Genomic DNA, 18,833 nt, shown 5'->3' on the forward strand with positions numbered 1-18,833 from the left:
TATTCATTTCCTTCCATGTTTTGTAAATAATTTGTTCTGTCTCTTCTCTTTTCTTCCTTTTTTTAAATTCTCTGTTCTCCTTTTCCCTCCTCTCTTCTCTTCTCTTTTCTTTTCTCCATTTTTTTTAACGTTCTTGTTCCTTTTCCCTTTCATCTTCTTCTTCCTTAACTTCTTTGCCTTTTTTCTTCTTCGTTTTTCCCTTTCTTTTCAAACTTTTTGTGTTTTCATCTTTTTCTTCTTCTTCAGATGTTGTCATCCTCATTTTTTTCTTTACTCCGATTTGATTGTGAAAATTATAAAAAAAAATTGATGAAAAGAGAAGAGAAGAGAAGAGAGGATATGTTGTTTATATAAACAGGAGTTGTTCAAGCAACCAAGAGATGTTGTTTAAACAACCCTAAATTGTTTAGTTCAAATAACAGAAGTTGTTTAAACAACCAAAAGTTGTTTAGTTCAAACAACCAGAAGATATTTAAACAACCCTAAGTTGTTTAGTTCAAACAACAGAAGTTGTTTAAACAACCAAAAGTTGTTTAGTTCAAACAACCAGAAGATATTTTAAACTACCCTAAATTATTTAGGTGTTTTTTATGATTCTTTAGTTAAAACAATGAGAATATTTTAAATATCAGCTAGTTGTTCGGAGAAATATGAAAATATTTGTTAATTATTTTGGAGATCGAGATATGAAAATATTTGTTAGTTATTTAGACAAATATTTAAACATCGGCATTTGGAAGACTGAAATGTGTTGAGATTGAAAAAAAAAGATATGGAAGAGGACGAAGATGAATGTGGGAAGCTGCTGCTGCTCCCGCTGAAAAAATGAGCAGATTTTTTGAAAATTGTTTGTTGCCCTTTTGGCTAAACAACCCTCTTATATGTTAGGCCTGTTTGTAAATAGCAAAACTTTGGGGTGTATAAAAATATTCTTTTTTAAATTAGCATAACTCATTAATACCTAATTATACTAGAGTCCCTTTTAACCAATTTTTAAAACTTGTGTCCTATATCCTCAAATAGATAACTTAAAAATCTCTTTTAATTAAAATCTCCATGTACCTTATGAGTTGTACTAGAGTGTAATTATCTTAAAATTGTTTAATCCCAATCTTTTCAAGTCTCTGCCCCCACTATAAATTTCTCAGATTATCAAAATTAGTCCCCAACTTTACTTTTATCCAACAAGGCCTCTCCCATCTCCAGGATTACATTGTGAGCAAAGGGTTTTGCTCTAAAGATGCAAAACCTCCCAATTATAGCAGATTCTTGAGTTTGAACATAAAAAAATTCATTCTTTTTACTACCTTTGAATTTCTCTCTATCTTTTATTTTGGTGGGTGTCAAAATTTGGAAGATGGGAAATTTATTTGTCAAGAAACCCAAGATCACTGAAGTAGATAAAGCAATTCTGTCTTTGAAGACCCAAAGGCGTAAGCTTGCCCAGTATCAGCAACAGGTATCTAACAATTTTTTATGGATTCATTGAGAAAGATTGTGCCTTTCTTGTTTTTTCTATCTTCTTGTTGTTCTACTTTTTTGCTCAAATATTAAGCTTTGTTATGCTATTTATTTAGAATTATGAAGTTCTTGATAATTAAAACTCTTGAAATGATTTCCCGCACATCGATTAATTTCATGGAATAGCTGACACCTCCACCAGCAACAATAAAATAGTTACCAGGTAACTCTTTCTACTAAAGCTAGGACAAATGGGAAGAATCACCTAGCTTTTAACCACTTCATTGACCATTAGGCGACACTCTTGGGCCCGTTGTGTAAATCATTGTTCTTATTTTCTTGATTGGTTCTTGAGTTTGGTATTCTTGTTTCCAATTATTGAATACCCCCCTTTTTTTCCCCTCCCCTAGGGGATATGGAGGAGTATACTTCTCAGTTTTCTTCACACGCGCATGCACACACAGAGATATATGTATGTATGTTTTTATAGATATATTTACACATATATATGTATATATGTTTGTGTAAGTTGTAAAGTGATGATCAAAAGTTACAAGTTACTTTTTGGGTTTACATGCTGAGCTATTTACTGTTTGCATTGTTAAGCATGCTCTTCTCACCTTGATCATTTCACCTTTTATCTTTTCAAGTTTTACTGAATAGGCAGGTACCTTGAAGTTGGTCTGTGATTTTCTAGTTCTCTTATTATTATTAAGAAACGGGAGTTTGTTAGTCTTTCTGTTTAAAATCGAAATTCTATGTCCAGTGGTTAAAAAAAAAGAGTTGCTCAACCTTCTATTTTGGTTCCTAGTTTATCCATGGTACAAGTATGAAGTAACCCTCCACATAGATCCTTGAAATGGCATAATGACAGAATAAACTGAAGAAAGGTGTACTATTTTCGTTGCATCTGTAACAGAATTAATCATCGTTTTGGGCCTCAACAACTGCAACGGCTCAGCAGTGTATTGTTTCCACAATCAGGGACCATGTTAAATCTTTTATTCTGGAAGGGGGCCTTTAGTTTCCTTATAACAGTGGTGCTACCCATAAGGAGGATGAAAATACTTACTTTTAATAATAACCATCATATACGCTCTGACAATAGATTGATATCTCTCCCTAAGCTTGGTGGTAATGCAGTGGGTCACGATGTATGTATCCACAAAAAAGTATAGAACTGTTGATTTTATTTGAGGTAGGAGAATATTTTGAAGCTCCGTAAAATAGAGATAAGGTGGTTAGCCATGAGAGCTTAAATGATGTCCATCCTTATCTAGAATTTTTTCTTTAATAAATGCATTTTTTAGAATCTTACACTAAGATAAAAGAATAATTACTGAAAATTTTGGTTTCTGACCAGCTATAACTTCTGTTACTGCTTTCAGTTGGAGGCTGTTATTGAAGCTGAAAAACAAGTTGCAAAGGCCTTGCTACGTGAAAAGAAGAAAGATAGAGCCCTTTTAGCCTTAAAAAAGAAAAAAGTGCAAGAAGAATTATTAAATCAAGTTGATGTCTGGCTCATAAATGTTGAGCAGCAAGTAAGTATTTCTTGATAAATACAGTTCCGTGCTCTGTCACAACTTCGTATTCTTTCTTTTAAGCATTTTCATTTTCTCTGATTCAGCTTACAAATTTGTTTAGTTGGCAGATATAGAACTTACAAGCAAGCAAAAGGCTGTGTTCGAGAGTTTGAAATCTGGAAATAATGCAATTAAAGCAATACAAAGTGAGATTAACCTAGAGGATGTTCAAAAGTTAATGGATGATACAGCAGAGGCAAAAGCTTATCAAGACGTAAGCTCTTTCACAATATAGTTCTTTGAAGTCTAGTGAGATTTGGAATATTCTTTCATACCCGTAGGTTATAATGTTTGCTCATGCTCATGGTAAAAAATAAAACAACAAATAAGTAACTTTTGCTTGAAATATTCAGGGTCTACTTTGGGGAAATATTACACTCTAGGGAAGTTCACTACACTTAATTATGAAAATTGAAATGTCAAGAAAATTGTCCATCTGCTGTCATATCTGCATATCATGAAATCCTGTTTCTTTCAAACTTCAGAAATGTCTATTTTGATTGAAATGGCATAATTGTAGTAGGAGAAAATGAGCTTACTTCCCATATTAACTTTTTTAAAAGGTTACTTGCCGTATATAGTAGCAAATCAAGTGATCAACTATTGCTCTGTAGTTGATTTTTTTTGGTCATAACAAAATTATTTTTTGTCAATGTAAAATTAGAGAAGGGACTTTGGGAAAGATAAATTAGATGATTTGCTCCTTCCATGCAATATATGTGAAGCACAACTTCCTTTTTCTGATGTAAATCCCACTCCTCTGTCTTATTTCCCCCATTTCCATCAATTTTTCTTTTCCAAACAGTATTATTTTCATCATTTTGCTCATACCTATGCACCTGTTCTGAAAAGGTCTAGGTACTTTGAATTGTTTGTTGACATAGACATCTATGGTAAAATCTCTGGAATTATTTCAATCCTGAACCTTGGACTGTTGGACATATAAGATTGTCAGAATCAGATTTCTCTAGAAATAAGATCTTTTGTCTCATTTTAGCATACTCCAGTCCCCTTACAATACTTTTGTTATTGGGTTAACCATAAACTTCACTTTTATCTAGCGATTCACATGGCACCATCGAGAATCTACAATGCACTAATTCCCTTGTTGTCTACATCGGGAACTTGATTAAGGAGCAGACCTTTTTATCTACGGATTTTCTAGAGTCCGAAACCGAGAACTTGTTTCTTTTATTGCATGTTCTCATAATTCTAGTAAGCTCCAAAGCAGTTGTTCTCAATCAGAATCCGTTGCACTTATTACCTAACCTTGTGCATAACTTTTGCACGGTCCATTGTTTCTGGTAAGGTCCCAAGTTGTTGTTCTCAATCAGTGTCATTTACACTTACTACCTAACCATGCAGATGACCTTTTTCTTTTCTTTTTTTCCTTTTCTTTCCTTTGCTACCTAACTAGTTTGATTCTGTATCTGTGTAAAATTAATAATTTTGATAGGTGAAGGCTCATGATTCATGCACTTTGGTCGCACTAGGTGTATTCGATGAAGTTCATAATTTCCTGTGACGCTTTTTGCTAATAAAAAGAAAAAAATATCCTGTGACGCTTTTATCGGTGATGGGTTGATTATATGAAAGTGGACAGTTTCACTCCTACACTTTAGTTTTCATTTACTTTTTCCACCTCTATATTGTGTGTTTTTCTTCTCTCTTTTCTAAATTTACAATACTCAGTATGAGAGACGAAAATTCTATTTCATATGTTCCTGGTGCTGCTTATTTCCTTATAGTCAATAACCAGTGCTATCTTCAAAGATATCAGCTTACTGCAAAGAACTCCTTCTCGTAACTTCTTTTGGCTGATTTACTGCTATTCCCATTTTGCAGGAAATCAATGCAATTCTTGGAGAGAAGCTATCTGCAGAAGATGAAGAGGAAGTTTTAGCAGAATTTGAGAATCTGGAGTCTCAGGTCTGTTTGCTTTTAGTGCAAGCGATTTCTGTGAAAAAGCTCTTCTTTTTTTTCCCCAGCCACTTCTTTAATAATATATAATATTTATTTCCCAACTCCTGTATACTAGTTGTATATTACAAAGTAGAGAACCTACAAAAAGATATGATTATCACAAAAGACTTCAATCTTCAATACCAATCGGAACCTCATGGTTGCACCAAAAGGACATTTATTCCTCAAATCTTCAAACGTACAAAGTCATACTCTATCCAAATATAGCTCTTTCTTTTCATATAACCAACGTAGGCGCTAGCAGGGCGTCCTGTAAAAAGCAGAATGAATAGTGCCTCCTTCATAGTCTCTGCCTGTCTGGCATTGTCCTTTTGTGTCCTAAAACCTCTCACCACAAGTGCATAGCTAGCTGCAGGGGCGAAGTTGGTTAAAGGGGGTTCAGTTGAATCCCCTTCATCAATAAATGATACTATTCAAATAGGGCAAAAGCTATTTTCGTGTGGTATATGTAGTGCCTTTGACTTAAGGGAAGATTCTGGTATGATGTCAAAAGGTATTCACAAATTTCTTCAGGTCATATGTTCTGATCCTAGGTGAAGCATTCTAGTATTTTGTTCTATTTTTGAATCCCCTTATATGTATTCTTGGCTCTGCCACTGGCTAGCTGGTAATGCAAAAAGAGGTTATCGGAGTATCACATGGGATGCAATTCACTAGGACTGATTATCTAACTGTAATACAAAGAATCTGATACACTTCCTCCCCCATCCCCAAAACTTATCTTCCACACTATGTGGATTAGGCTTACACGAAGTTCCAAACTCTCCCTTGCTTTTTCTGGAGTAGACCTTTTCATTAGCCACCAAAATCTCAGTGTCAGTGCATTAGTTTACATAGATCCTTTTTTAATAGTTGGTTATATATCAAACTCTTCAGTACTTTTAACTTCTGAGCTGACATCTAGCAATCTAGTCCTAGGGGCCTTATCATTTGCAAGATTTTGAACCGCCTTCCTTACCTCTTGTTTCCCCTATTGTCCTCCCCAATCACTCCCTCTTCTCTCCCTATTTGGTTGAACTTTAGACTTCCCAATATAAGCCTCCAAGCTACTTTCTCTTGAAATAATCAGTTGTAGCACTCCAATGTTGCATCATTTTACCTCCTTTCTCTTCCTAAAAAATTCACCCTATCCAGTTCCACCGAATTTATGAAATTTCTCATCGTTCGCGAAGTATCCTCCGGAAAGAATTTTGTATTAGAGTCCCTTTTCTCCAGCCACATTACCCCCAAAATTTGACTCAAAACCAATTTCTCTACCCAACCCATCCACCCACCCAAACACACAGACACAAATTATTCATAATCTCCCCCAACATCTCTACTCTCCTGAAAACTTCTGTACTCCTCACCCTTGTATCCTCCTTTTAGCATCTTCATCTTCTTAGTGAGTCAAAATAGCAGTTTTTCTATTACCTGTAGCCATTTCACCATCCTTATTATGTTTCTAATATTTATTGGCTTTAACCACATTCTTTCGAATTTGGAAGGGACTCTCATGCTTGTACTTCTGCTTCCGTCTAGATTGATAATAAGCGATTCGAGGTCAGTTAGTCAATAGAATTTGTAGCACAGTTAGTGTGATCATGGACCTAGAAGAATCTGTCAAGTCTTGATCTTGGTACCGAGTCTCCAGCCTTGATCCATTTGAATCTTTCCCCTTTAAATGGCAGGATCAACAAGAAGATAAATATGCTTGAATTCCGGGAAATCCTCTATTGCCCTAGTCACGGTCCTCCATCTCATCGGAAACCTTATAGCATTGAAATACCCTCATAACATCCAAAGGATATCATCACAAGTTTCATATGATAACATGAACTAAGGTTTTCTTTTTCTTGTTTCAAAAGTGGCTAGCAAATCCTTTGTTCTGCACATTTGGTGTGAATCATTATAGGTTGAGGATGGCTCCCCCCCCCCCCCATCCCCACCAAAAAAATGGCCCAGTAAAGAAAAGGTCTAAGTGAGAAAACCTAAAGAGAAGGTACAAGTAGAAATTCTAGGTCGGTAGTCTGTAGAATTGTTAAATGCTTCTTTATACTGAAATTACTAGGAAATAAGGTATTTGAGTTTTGAAGGGGGGAGCCTTGACTTAACCGGTAAAGTTGTTGCCATGTGACCAAGTCATGAGTTCGAAATGTGGAAACAACCTCATGCAGAAATATAGGATAAGACGGCGTACAAAAGACCCTTGTGGTCTGGCCCTTTCCGGACCCCGCGCATAGCGGGAGCTTAGTGCACTGGACTCCCCTTAAGTGTAAAATTCCTTTTCTTCCCAATTTTTCTTCCAATATCTCTCAGTTGATCATATTTCCACTCCCCGTTTTCCAGATGGAATGTCATTCTATCTCTACCTGGATTGTTGACATTTACCTGATGGCTAAAATTCTTTTGTAGTTAACTGTGCAAGATCTGCCAGAAGTTCCTTCTGCAGCACCACCTGCTGAAAATGTGGAAGAGGAATTGGATCTTCCTGATGTACCTACAAAAACTCCAGTCATTGCGGATGCTCAAGATATTTCAGCTGGGATGACTGAGCGAAAGAAAGGTTTTTCTATTTCTCTTGCTTATATCTTCTAGTACACGCATGGTTTATCTACTGATAATTCTGTTGTCTGTCCAATTTTTCACAGTTATGGAAGAACCATTACCAGTATGATCTCATTGTGTCCTGGTTCATGGTGTCAAATTTAACGACACTATTGATATGATGAAGTCCTTTTGAAATTAAAGATCTCTAACTTCATGTAACATATACAGTTCTTTGGTTATTTTCTCACAGTTTTTTGTATTTTTCTCTCGCGACTCTACAGATTGTCGTCTTATTTCCAACATGCACATTTCGGATATCATATTTGTACAGTATGTTTTCTGTCATATAGATTATAGAAAACATTCCAGAGTCATTGATAAGTACTAATGATTGTCATAGCTGCACTTTTTGGTTAAAGAAAGATCCTACTCTTTTTCCCCCCCAACCAATGAAGAACAATGAAGAGGAGGCTTTCTATGGAAAAAAAAAGAGGCAAGTTTTGGAAGAGAGTGAACACAGAGTGTGAAGAACAATGAAGAGGAGGCTTTCTATGGGGAAAAAAGGCAAGTTTTGGAAGAGAGAGTGAACACAGAGTGTGCATCAATTTCCCAGGCCGTATGCAGATGGATTAGCATTGGCATTTCAACGAGGGGTAGTCTTTTAGTGCTATGTAAACTAAAATAAAAAATTTCAAGTTGGTCATTTGGTTCGTGGGATAAGGTGGAATATTTTGTGATTAAGTTAATTTAATCTCAAACTTAATCATGGATATTTCATCTTATCCCATCAAACTTAATAGGAAAAATTACCTAATTACGTTCTTTTGTTTACCATATTTTTCGTTACTCCCATCCATTTCAAAAAAATTTAAAAATTTCTTATTTTCATTTTGATATATTAATTTAGTAATCTGGATACATTAATTCTGATTCACGAATTATTTTTATGTTCAATATATCATGCTTTAAATGTTACCTGCTGATATATAAAATCCTAATTAATATATCTGGATGACTAAATTAATATATCTGAATTAATGTATCCAGATTACCAAGTCTTTAAGGGATTCAGTAAATTAAAAAAGGATAGGAAAAAATGGTAATTAGCCTTTTACACTGTGATTTACGTAAGTTTCCTAACTTAATAATCTCATTTTTATGAAATTGGAAAATAATTAATAATAATCCCATCTTGCCCCTCATGGTAAATCAATGAGCAGACTATGAGCCCGTTTGGATTGACTTAAAAAAGTAACTTTTATGTATGAAGTGCTTTTAGAACTTTGAAGTGCTGAAAGTTATTTTTATAAATAAGCAGTTGAGTGTTTGGATAAAAGTGCTTATGGTGTGAATTTTAGGGTTAAAAGAATAAAAAAAGTAGTTTGAGAATTTAGTTAAAATACAAGGGATATAAAAGTAATTTTCATGGTCAAAGAAAATGACTTTAAGCACTTTGGAAAAAAAAAAGTTAGGAATCCTAACTTTTCATTTTTGACTGACTTTAAGAACTTTATGGCTTAAAGTAGCATTAGGCAAACACGTCCAATAGCTAAAAAGGGGCTTTAAGTTGGTGACCAACTTAAAGCCAATCCAAACGGGCTCTATATCTTGATGATTGATGTTTACACAAGTCTAATTGAGGTCTCCAACAAGCCACATAATTGACTATTGCATAATAAGAAACCCTACCCACTAACGCTTGAGCAAATGAGAAAAAAATTACCTTCATGCAAAAAGGTAATGCTAAACAAATGATACTTTAGTAGATTGACCTTATTGACGTTCCATATAGATGAACATTGCTTTACATAACCAGACAAAATGTATAAACTCTTTTACTAACTAGAGCAAGATATATATGTGAAAATAAACAAGGAAGAATTGCAATTCATGCAAAAATAAATACATCTATAAATCCTGTCGCAATCGACGAGACAACTACCTCTATTAAATGAATATGGCATGAGTATGAACATTTCTGAATTGCAGTACTTTCCATACATGCATAGCATGTGTATATTCTCCCCTTTAATCAACAGAGAACATATTCAATAGCAAAGAATCTATGAACAGAATTTGTTGCTATGCATTAGTCCAAGTAAAAGAGAGTAACAATCTTCCGAAGGTTCTTGGCTTCTTGACATGTTTCCATAAGCAATCTGCTGTCATGAAAGGCAAAGCAAATAACTTGCTGCACTTGGGAAATGATGTCCATGTTACACAGCCTGTATCAGGAAAACCAATTCAGATAAACCCAAGCCATGGTAATAAGGTAGCCTAACTCAATTCAAAGGGGATCGATCAACCACCAGTTAGTTCACCATGGATACAACAGCAGGGAAATAAGACACACATACAGGTTGAAATAATTACTACAAAGGAGAGGCATACAATTTGCATTAAGCTATTGGAACAACAACATACCCCGTGTAGTCCCACAAAGTGGGATCTGGGGAGGGTAGAGTGTATCCAGACCTAACCACTACCTTAGAGGTGGTTTCCGATAGACCCTCTGCTCAAGACGAAAAACAGTCCAAATAGAAGTACAAGAAACAACAGATAGTAACAAAAACAACAAATAGCTTTTGAACAGTACTACAACCAAAATAATACGATAGTCGAAGTACGAGAAACATCAAACAGTAACAGAAATCGATGGACAAGAGAATACTACGACTACTAGTATGGATGGACAACAAGACAATGCACTCCTATGTTATGAAGTATGATGATAAAAAGCACATTCAGAACTAGTTCTACTATTAAGAAAAATATGAGGGAGAACATCTAGAATATAACTATGTTATGAAGTATGATGAAATTTTATTTCGGCAAGTCACTTCTATACAGTTCTGCACAAAGTCAGGGAACTTCATATCATACAAAGCAGTTTCTGCCAAGAAATGATTACAACTTAACTACAACATGGACGAATGACTATTGAAGACCTATAGATGTTTGAAAAGTGTACAAGAAATCAGCTGTTCATGTTTCCCTGCTAAAACGTAAAAGAGAACTAGTTCAACTTGAAATGGAGATTGTATACCCAATTCATTCAAAAGGGATGCTCTTTTCATACCTGCTAGCTTCTAGCAGTGAGAGATGGTCATTGTGAGGTTTCTCTATCACATGTTTCACCTGCAAATCCAAGAAAGTCAACATTATGATACTGTTTGTAAGTGCTGCTAACTACCGCACTATTTGTTGCATTTCACAAACAAACATGGTGGAAATCGATTTGACTATTGGACTCCTCTTAATGAGTTATAAACGACTGATGGAGACCAAATTCAGCCCGTACATTCAATCAGAAATCATAATAAAGTAGTTGTTTAAAGCGGAAGAAGCCTTGGTTCCTTCCTCTCTTGAAACTTGGAATCCATCATGAGTTATACGAGCAAACCATCTGAAGTATACATGTTACCTTTTTATTCAAAACATAAAATTTAGAAAAGACTAATAATTTCCAAACTTCATCATTCAGATCGTTAAATGGTGTCTTAACCCCCTCATCCAAAACTTTTGTGTATTCAATACTCATGTCCACTAACAGAGAAACAGAAGAAGCACTTTTAATTTTCAGAATTTAATCACTTTGAAGCCATTTGACGACAAATCTTAATTGAGCTTACTCCATCTGAACCCCGAGAAAATTTCAATTCAACTGGATTTTGAGCTTAAATAAGGATGTTGTGAACTAATATAATGTGTTACCTCTATATGGAAAAGGATGCAACTAAACATTGAAATCTAGCATTCAACTTATAATGACAAGAGATAGATCAATCACTAACACAAATGATGAGGATAGCTTTACAGACCTTCATTTCCAACGTCCTTGACATATGAAAACCTTAGTTACACTCGTAGAATTAGTTCTACAGCGATGCCATGAAAATTTTCGAGTAGAAAGCATGTCGGATGGTATCCCTATAGAGGCTTGGAAGCTCTTGAAGTGGTTGTAGTAGTATGGCAACAAAAATATAGATGAACATTAAATGTGGAAAGTTACCACATAATTGGACAAAAGAGTACCTTCATACTAACTATACTCCCTTTTCATTTAATGTGAACTTTTTTGACTGGGGACAGCGTATAAGAAAGACGAACTTTTGAAACTTGTGGTCTCAAACATGCCATGACATATGTGTGGCTATTAAAGCATAAGATTAAAAGTAAAATAGGATGTTTATAGTTAATTCGTTTCCAAATATAGAAAGAAAGTTTTTATTTTCTTAATAGACTAAGGGGTCGTTTGGTTTGAATACGAATTATGATGGGATTAGTTATGATGAGATAAGTTATGCTGAGATTATTTCTTATTGAGTGTTTAGTTTGTTTTATTCAAAATAATTTGCATTGCATAAGCTTTAAGAATAAGTTGTTTGTTTACAGAAATACCCTTCACTTTATTTAGTTTTTTATATTTTATTTGCAAGCTTTAGTTATTCAATATCCATTCTTAAAATAAAACTTTCATCTTTTTTAGTTTAAAGATTTTTATGTGTGAATTTCCATGATGTCCGTATGTATTTAAAAATTAAAAAAAATTCTTATTTAATTTAAAAATAGAATTTCCATTTTAAGTTTGTTAAAGTAAAAAATGATTTATGAGAAATCAAAATATAAATAAACATAAGAATTAGTCAAATAATTTTATAAATAAAAATTATATTATATTGTGTAATTTTTTAATAGAAAAAATATGAAGAATTATCATAAAAATAAGGAGTGAAGATTGTGAATGTTGTTATATATGTTATTAAAAATAATGTAAATATATATGAATTTGAAAAGTGAGGTATAAAAAAGATTTAAAGGGATATTTTTGTCATTTACCCATTTTATCCCAGGATTAGTATACTACCCAAGAGGAGGGATAACTTATCCCATCACTAATTATTAATACCGGAATAAGTTATCCCAAACTTGCCAACCAAACAACAAATTAAGTGTCACTATAATTTAATCTCATCACTATTTGATGTTATCCTTCACACCAAACGACCCCTAAAAAGAAAAGGATATCACATAAATGGAATAGAGAGATTAAGAACAAAGAAGATTATCAAAGTTTTGCAAACTGTCATGGTATCAAACTTATGAGTCCTACGAGAAAAAAGCATAGATATAGAAACAGTACCGAAGGGTGAGAAATAGATAGTTTTGATATTGCCTGGTAGATCCACAAGAAACTAAATTTTTGCTATGAAGATGGATGAAAACCTATAGAGAGAGAAAGAAGGATCTTCAAATGATATTAGCATCAAGAAATAGTTTGTTAATGGATGCTTGAGAAGAAAGAAATTCATATGAAATATATAATTTCATAAAACATATGTACAAAAGAGCAGTCATGAGTGATGGATCAATACAAGGAGATATTAAGGACTTAGCCATTACTGCAGGTGTATACTAGGGATTTGGCTCAAATCTATATTTGTTTACCTAAATAGGGTGAGGTAACCAATAATATGAAGGATAAGATTCCACGGTGAAATGATATTGAGTCAATGGAAGAAACTAGTGAGAAACTCAACCAAAAGATGGAATTGTCGAGAAGCACTCAAAGGAGAAAGGTTCTTAGGACAACTAAATGTAAGACATAGGTGTAGGTTCTCTTCGTTTTGGTATACGGCTTGTATAGGGGGTTCTCCCCAGTTATTAAACATTTACCTTACCAAGAAAATCTAAAAGTAAGGCATAATAAACATGCCGCAAGTTTAGCTCCCCATAAGAATAACAAAGGTATAGTGAAATTAAACAGGATAATGATGCATAATTGTAGACAATTCAAATATCTAAGCTCAGCCTTCCAAGACAATAGCATGATAGAAAAGATGTAACACTCAGAATTAGAAGATGATAGCCAAAACAGACAAGTGCTTACTTACGGCGCATGGGATGGGAAAATACCCAACAGTGTAAAAGCTACTGTATACATAACAGTTGTAAGACCAGAAATATTTGCACTCAATACACCCAAAGGATGAATATTGTACAATGCCTATGTTAAGATGGATGTGGTCACAAAAGATTGGACAAGATTAGAAATTATTACATCAAACAAAGGGTGCTAGCACACACAAAAGATAAAATGTGAGGATCTTGAAGCGGTTTGGCCGTGTTTTATGTAAGCCTCCACAAGCACCGGCTCATAGGTGTGACACTATGATGAACGAAGATGATAAAAGAGGATGAGTTAGACCTAAATGTTGTCTCACAGACCTATAATCTTTCCAAAAATGCGGACTTATCTAAGAACATAATATAGTGGATTCAAATGATCCATATATATAATACAAACTAGTCCGGACAACACTAAACTGTCATTGTTACACTTATGCTAAGTCTGGAGATGCCAAAGTTAGAAACTTGTGCATCTGTGTAGTAATAAGGGTGAGAGTTAAGAGAAATAGCTTTAGGCTTTAGAGAGCCCTAATTTTCCTTCAAACTCAATCATATAATATTTGAATGAAATGGACTTGAGAAAGAGTCGAATGGTAACTAATGATACATATAACTGACCCCAACTAGTTTAGAACTAGGGTGTTGTTGGTTGTATGGTGAATATATGAAATTAGCTCCACTAACCAATACATAGGAAATTAGCTCTTGCAACTCCTTATTCGTCTCTCTTAGCAATATAAAGGAGTACAAGTACATTTTAACAATTAGAAGACCTAATAGTAGATGGTGCCATTGTTTTCGCAGTTCCTGTTTGTACCTAAATAAAACAAATACATACAACTGCAGTTCGTGTGAACTCTTAAGCAGTTTAATAAGATGCACAGTAGTATGCCCATCGACTTTCAGGTCAACACCTTCAGTAATTTAGCCTCTGAAATAAAATATTCCAAGAGATGTTGACTCCAAATGTTTCAATATATAACATTTGATTATTAAACAGTACATGTAGTCATAGAGAAGATCAGAGGTTGCAGCTCTCACGAATGATTCCTTCTACTTAAGAAAGGATCACACAAGAGGAGGGAGACATTTATTCTGGGATAAGTAAGAAGCAAACAATATTTAAAAGAAATGTTCTCTCCTCCATATCTAAGAATTTAAACCAAAAGAACATCAAAAAAGAGGAAGACTCTTTCAAAGATAATTAAATCCACGGGACACGGTGCAACGACTCTGGTTATTCATAACAGGGGAAGAGAGAAAGAAAAGCATTTCAATGAGGACCAACATAGATGATATATCCTTTTTCGCAAAACCACCAATGACAGTTCTTTTTTTTTTCTTTAATGGGAAGCGCAATTTTATGAATAGATGCAATCAAAAAGAAAATGTAAATGCATTTACTTTAGACAACAACTCCTGACTTTCGGGAGGTTGTTTTTCCAAGCTCTGCGGCAATATCACAGTTAGCAGCTCCGGTTTCTCAGCACGAAGAGCACCTCTTATGACAGCAGCATTGGTGCCTGCTGCTCCAGAAGTAAAGATGTGATTTTTCTGGAAAAAGAAGAAGTTGAAGAAACATTGAAAAGCTCGAAGTCATTAATTCACTATCTCCTTCAACTAGAACAAGAGAACCATACCGTGATGACCAAGGCATAGCTTAGAATCTCAATAAGTTCTTGATGCATAAATCCCATGTTTCGTGTCCCAAAAAAGCCAATATTTCTTGGACCTTGTTGTTGAATAGCTAACAACTCCTGAAAACATAAAAGGAGCAATATCTCTCTTATTTACATTCACCGACAAATATGGTAAGTATATTTATAGACATATCAGAAACATCAAACTAGTCGATTTTGTTGCCTAAAAGTGACACTTGAATTGGCCTGCCAAATAGCTTTAGACTGCTTGTCAGAAGCCATTTCACCCAATGTTTTGGACGGCGAAAGGCGACAAGTCATACTAAAAGTTTAGAACTTAAATGAGAAAAAAACAAAACAAAAGTCAAAACAATGAGAAAAAAAGAGGTAGAAGTAACTCTGAAGAAGAAGAAGGAAAAAGAAACAGAGGAAGATCCGAAGAAGAAAAGAAGAAATACATATTGGTTGGACTGTGGAGTCGCCCTGAAAGTCTGGCTAGTCGCCAAAGAAGTTTAGTCGAGTCGACTGATTGGAGTCTCAGTCTAAGAGTGCAACTGTGCAAATTTGGAGAGAAAACCCTAAAATTGCTTTTTAACTTTTAAAACCCTAAATTGGCTGTCTTTTTTAAGAAAATACAAAAGGCGACGCCTTTCTTGACTTTTTCGCCTCTCGCCTTTGTCGCCATGGCGTTGCCTTTTGAAGATCGCCTTGCCACAAAGCTAATAGACAATGAAGGGTCGCCTCGCCTTGCCTCTCGCCATTGGCGACGAGGCGATCGCCTTTCACAACACTGGATTTTCACCAATAACTTCTTTCTCATAATCTAAAGAGATATCAGCCTCAGGTTTTCAATGCAGTTTCAGCAGACCACCTAACAAAGAAGAATGGCACATAGATGGCTACCCAAGAAGCACCTTCCCGAGGTTACATATACCAGAGGTTGAGTCACTCAGGAATTCGCCAAATTAAGGAAAAGAGTAAGTCCAATCTACGATTTTGATCCATCACAACAAAGACATTATAACTCGACCACGATTAGACGTAACTAGTAATTTAGTAGAAAATTACTAGCAATTTGATCTGATCTATCAGATTTGTTTACTTAACTAAAGATGCTACATGCCAAATGGAAGATGATTATTCAAACACTATCCAAGTGGACCATCTGCACGTAATAAATACCCAAAGGAGGATGATAAAACAAGAAATATACTCTTAAATCTCATCGATTCGATATAAGTTCTCCCACCATTCCGATATAAATGAATTTCTGACACTTTTAAAAATGGTCCAAAATGAATGAATTTTTAAAGTCCAAACATGTATTAATTATTTTTTTTTCCAAAATTACCCTTCTCTTTAATGGGTTTTTCATTGACTAAGCAAAAGGGTGATATTGACAAATTACCTTTTAATTAATGCCTTTAATTAACTTTCTTAAGGAGTGTGTCATACCTAAAAATTCATTTATTTTGGAATGGAGGAAATATAATACAACGTCCTTAATCGAAGAGTAAAAGACCACCAGATCAAACCTGCAGATAGTCCACATCCGGAACTGGCTTATACTCTGATACCAAAACTGCTCCTGAGCCTTCAACAAGAGATTGAGCTTGAGTTGGAATCTGAGTGCTGAGTTCTTCATTAGAACCAAACATCTGAATTGCATAATCATCTTCATTCCTCAAATTATCATTGCTGCAATATCTTTCAGCATCTCCATCTGGCCACTATAGCAGCACATAGAAAACAGAGGCCCCTGGCAGTAAATCATAAGTGAAAACCAACTGATGCATGAAGATGCATAACTATGAGAGTCCCTCTAGTTTGTGTGGTTGGCAGTTACTGAAACTTTATGCAGCCAAAAACAGCACAACAACTTGAGGCTAGTGCTAAAGAATATCCAAACATGTCATAGATTCTGTCAGCAGCAGGATATGAAAACTTCTCATTCTACTCAAGTGGTCTTTCTCTAACAACCTCACTTTCCAGTTTAACAATGGAACGACCAATACAAGTGGACTGACAGCCACTTAAAAAAAAAGACAACAAATAAGATGAAACTGGGAATCTTCTTCCTTTCTAACAAAAGCCTCAAACCTAAGCAAATAACAATAACCAACCATGATAAAGCATACAATTTCTTATTTCAAATCCAGAAAACATTTGACTTTCTCATAAAAGGAAGTTTAGTTTCAATTTTACATAGAAAGTATTGCCACAGTCACCAATACAGCAGCAAGAGATAGCTAGCTAACACTACACCCACAAACTCCAAGTAAAAGGAGAACATCATATCACTACTTTTTACCGGCAAAAGTCAAAACAACAACTAAATATGACCAACAATAAAGTTTTGAGCTTTCCTCCCATCAAACACCAAATTTTCAAGAACCCATTTTTTCCAATTATCACAAAGTCAATTGCAAGCAGAAGTAGAAAAATTAAAACCCAACATATGCATTTTACCTATTAAGAAGTTTTGAGTTTTCCTCCCATCAAACACGAAATTTTTCAAGAACCCATTTTTCCAATTATCACAAAGTCAATAGCAAGCAGAAGTACAAAAAATTGAAACCCATTTTAATTATTAACACAGAGAGAAAAGTAGCAATACCGTGTGTCCATTGGAAGATGAACTTGTTGAAGCACATCTTTTGGGAGAGGAAATAGGATTGAGGGGACAATTGGGGTTGGATAAGTGAACAACTTTAGTGAAATTCAAAGGGGAAAACACAGGATGAGAGTGAGGAAGAGGCAAGAAAGGGAGCCTCAATGAAGAAGTTAGCATTCTTGATTTTTGCCACAACTAAATTACTCCTTTTAACTAGTAATTGATTTGGGCTTTTTGTAGCAAAACTTTTTGAGTTTCTTGACAACTTTTTGTTACACCTTTTCTTCAAATCTAAAGCCCCTTTTTGAGTTCTTTCTTTCTTTCTTCCACACGGATGGACAGGTGAGAGATGATAGGTTTACAAACTTTGGACAAAGGACATCCTTTTTATTCCCTTTTTGTGTTTGTGGTTTACTAGTATTTTACTTCAATTTTTTCAATACAAAAATCTCCAACTTCTTTTTTTTCCTGGCTGAGAGCACACTCAAGTTGATTTCTGAATTATTAACAGTCTTAAACATATTTTTTATTTTATTAATTAAATTTAAATATATTTTTAATTTTGTAATATGAGTGAAATATATTCTTAAATTTGATAAAAATTTAGGAGTATTTTCAACATTTCTCTTAATTTTTTATTAAGATTTTTATGCTCTTACTAGAGTTTTAGACCACTTTCTATATCATGTAGTAGATCAAAAATAGTAAAAAGGTGTTTTTGAGGCTGTCAATAATTTAGATATGAAATTAATAATTTGCGCCGAATTCAGCCGTGTTTTTAATACTTCTTTCTTTCTTTTTTTATTTTAGTCTACAATGGTGAGTGTCAAAAGTGCTTTGCAAGCTCAAAAAGAAACTAGACACCTCTTTGATCAATCATTTTGATAAATTATCCTCTTATCAAAAATGTTTTAGAAACTAAATAATATTTAAAATATTTTTAAAATAATTTATATTGTGACTAATTTTGAGAGTGTATTTTTTAAGTTTTTAATTACAGGAAAGAAAATATATACATAAATTGTGACATATTTATTAATAGCAAATGTGGTATAAAAAAATGATTAAACACTTATTTATGTTAATAAAATTAATATTATGTCCATGAAGATA

At 34.3% G+C, this 18,833-nt stretch overlaps 2 protein-coding genes across 2 annotated transcripts; one reads left to right on the forward strand and one right to left on the reverse strand.

Moving 5' to 3' along the window:
* The first annotated feature begins 1,174 nt into the window (after positions 1–1,174).
* LOC129888996 (vacuolar protein sorting-associated protein 20 homolog 2-like) lies at positions 1,175–7,940 on the forward strand. The gene is made up of 6 exons (XM_055964093.1): positions 1,175–1,459; positions 2,850–3,002; positions 3,106–3,258; positions 4,890–4,973; positions 7,422–7,572; positions 7,658–7,940. The coding sequence occupies exons 1-6, from the start codon at positions 1,358–1,360 to the stop codon at positions 7,681–7,683; spliced, it is 669 nt and encodes a 222-aa protein (XP_055820068.1). The 5' UTR covers positions 1,175–1,357; the 3' UTR covers positions 7,684–7,940.
* Positions 7,941–9,294: 1,354 nt separating this feature from the next.
* LOC129888997 (uncharacterized) lies at positions 9,295–18,107 on the reverse strand. The gene is made up of 6 exons (XM_055964094.1): positions 17,724–18,107; positions 16,642–16,836; positions 15,107–15,223; positions 14,871–15,020; positions 10,636–10,694; positions 9,295–9,781 (listed from the first exon to the last, which is right to left on the reverse strand). Exons 1-6 carry the CDS (start codon positions 17,895–17,897, stop codon positions 9,646–9,648), a joined length of 831 nt encoding a protein of 276 aa, XP_055820069.1. The 5' UTR covers positions 17,898–18,107; the 3' UTR covers positions 9,295–9,645.
* Between the last annotated feature and the right edge of the window lie 726 nt (positions 18,108–18,833).

Source organism: Solanum dulcamara, chromosome 5 (assembly GCF_947179165.1).
Source record: "Solanum dulcamara chromosome 5, daSolDulc1.2, whole genome shotgun sequence".
NCBI lineage: Eukaryota > Viridiplantae > Streptophyta > Magnoliopsida > Solanales > Solanaceae > Solanum > Solanum dulcamara.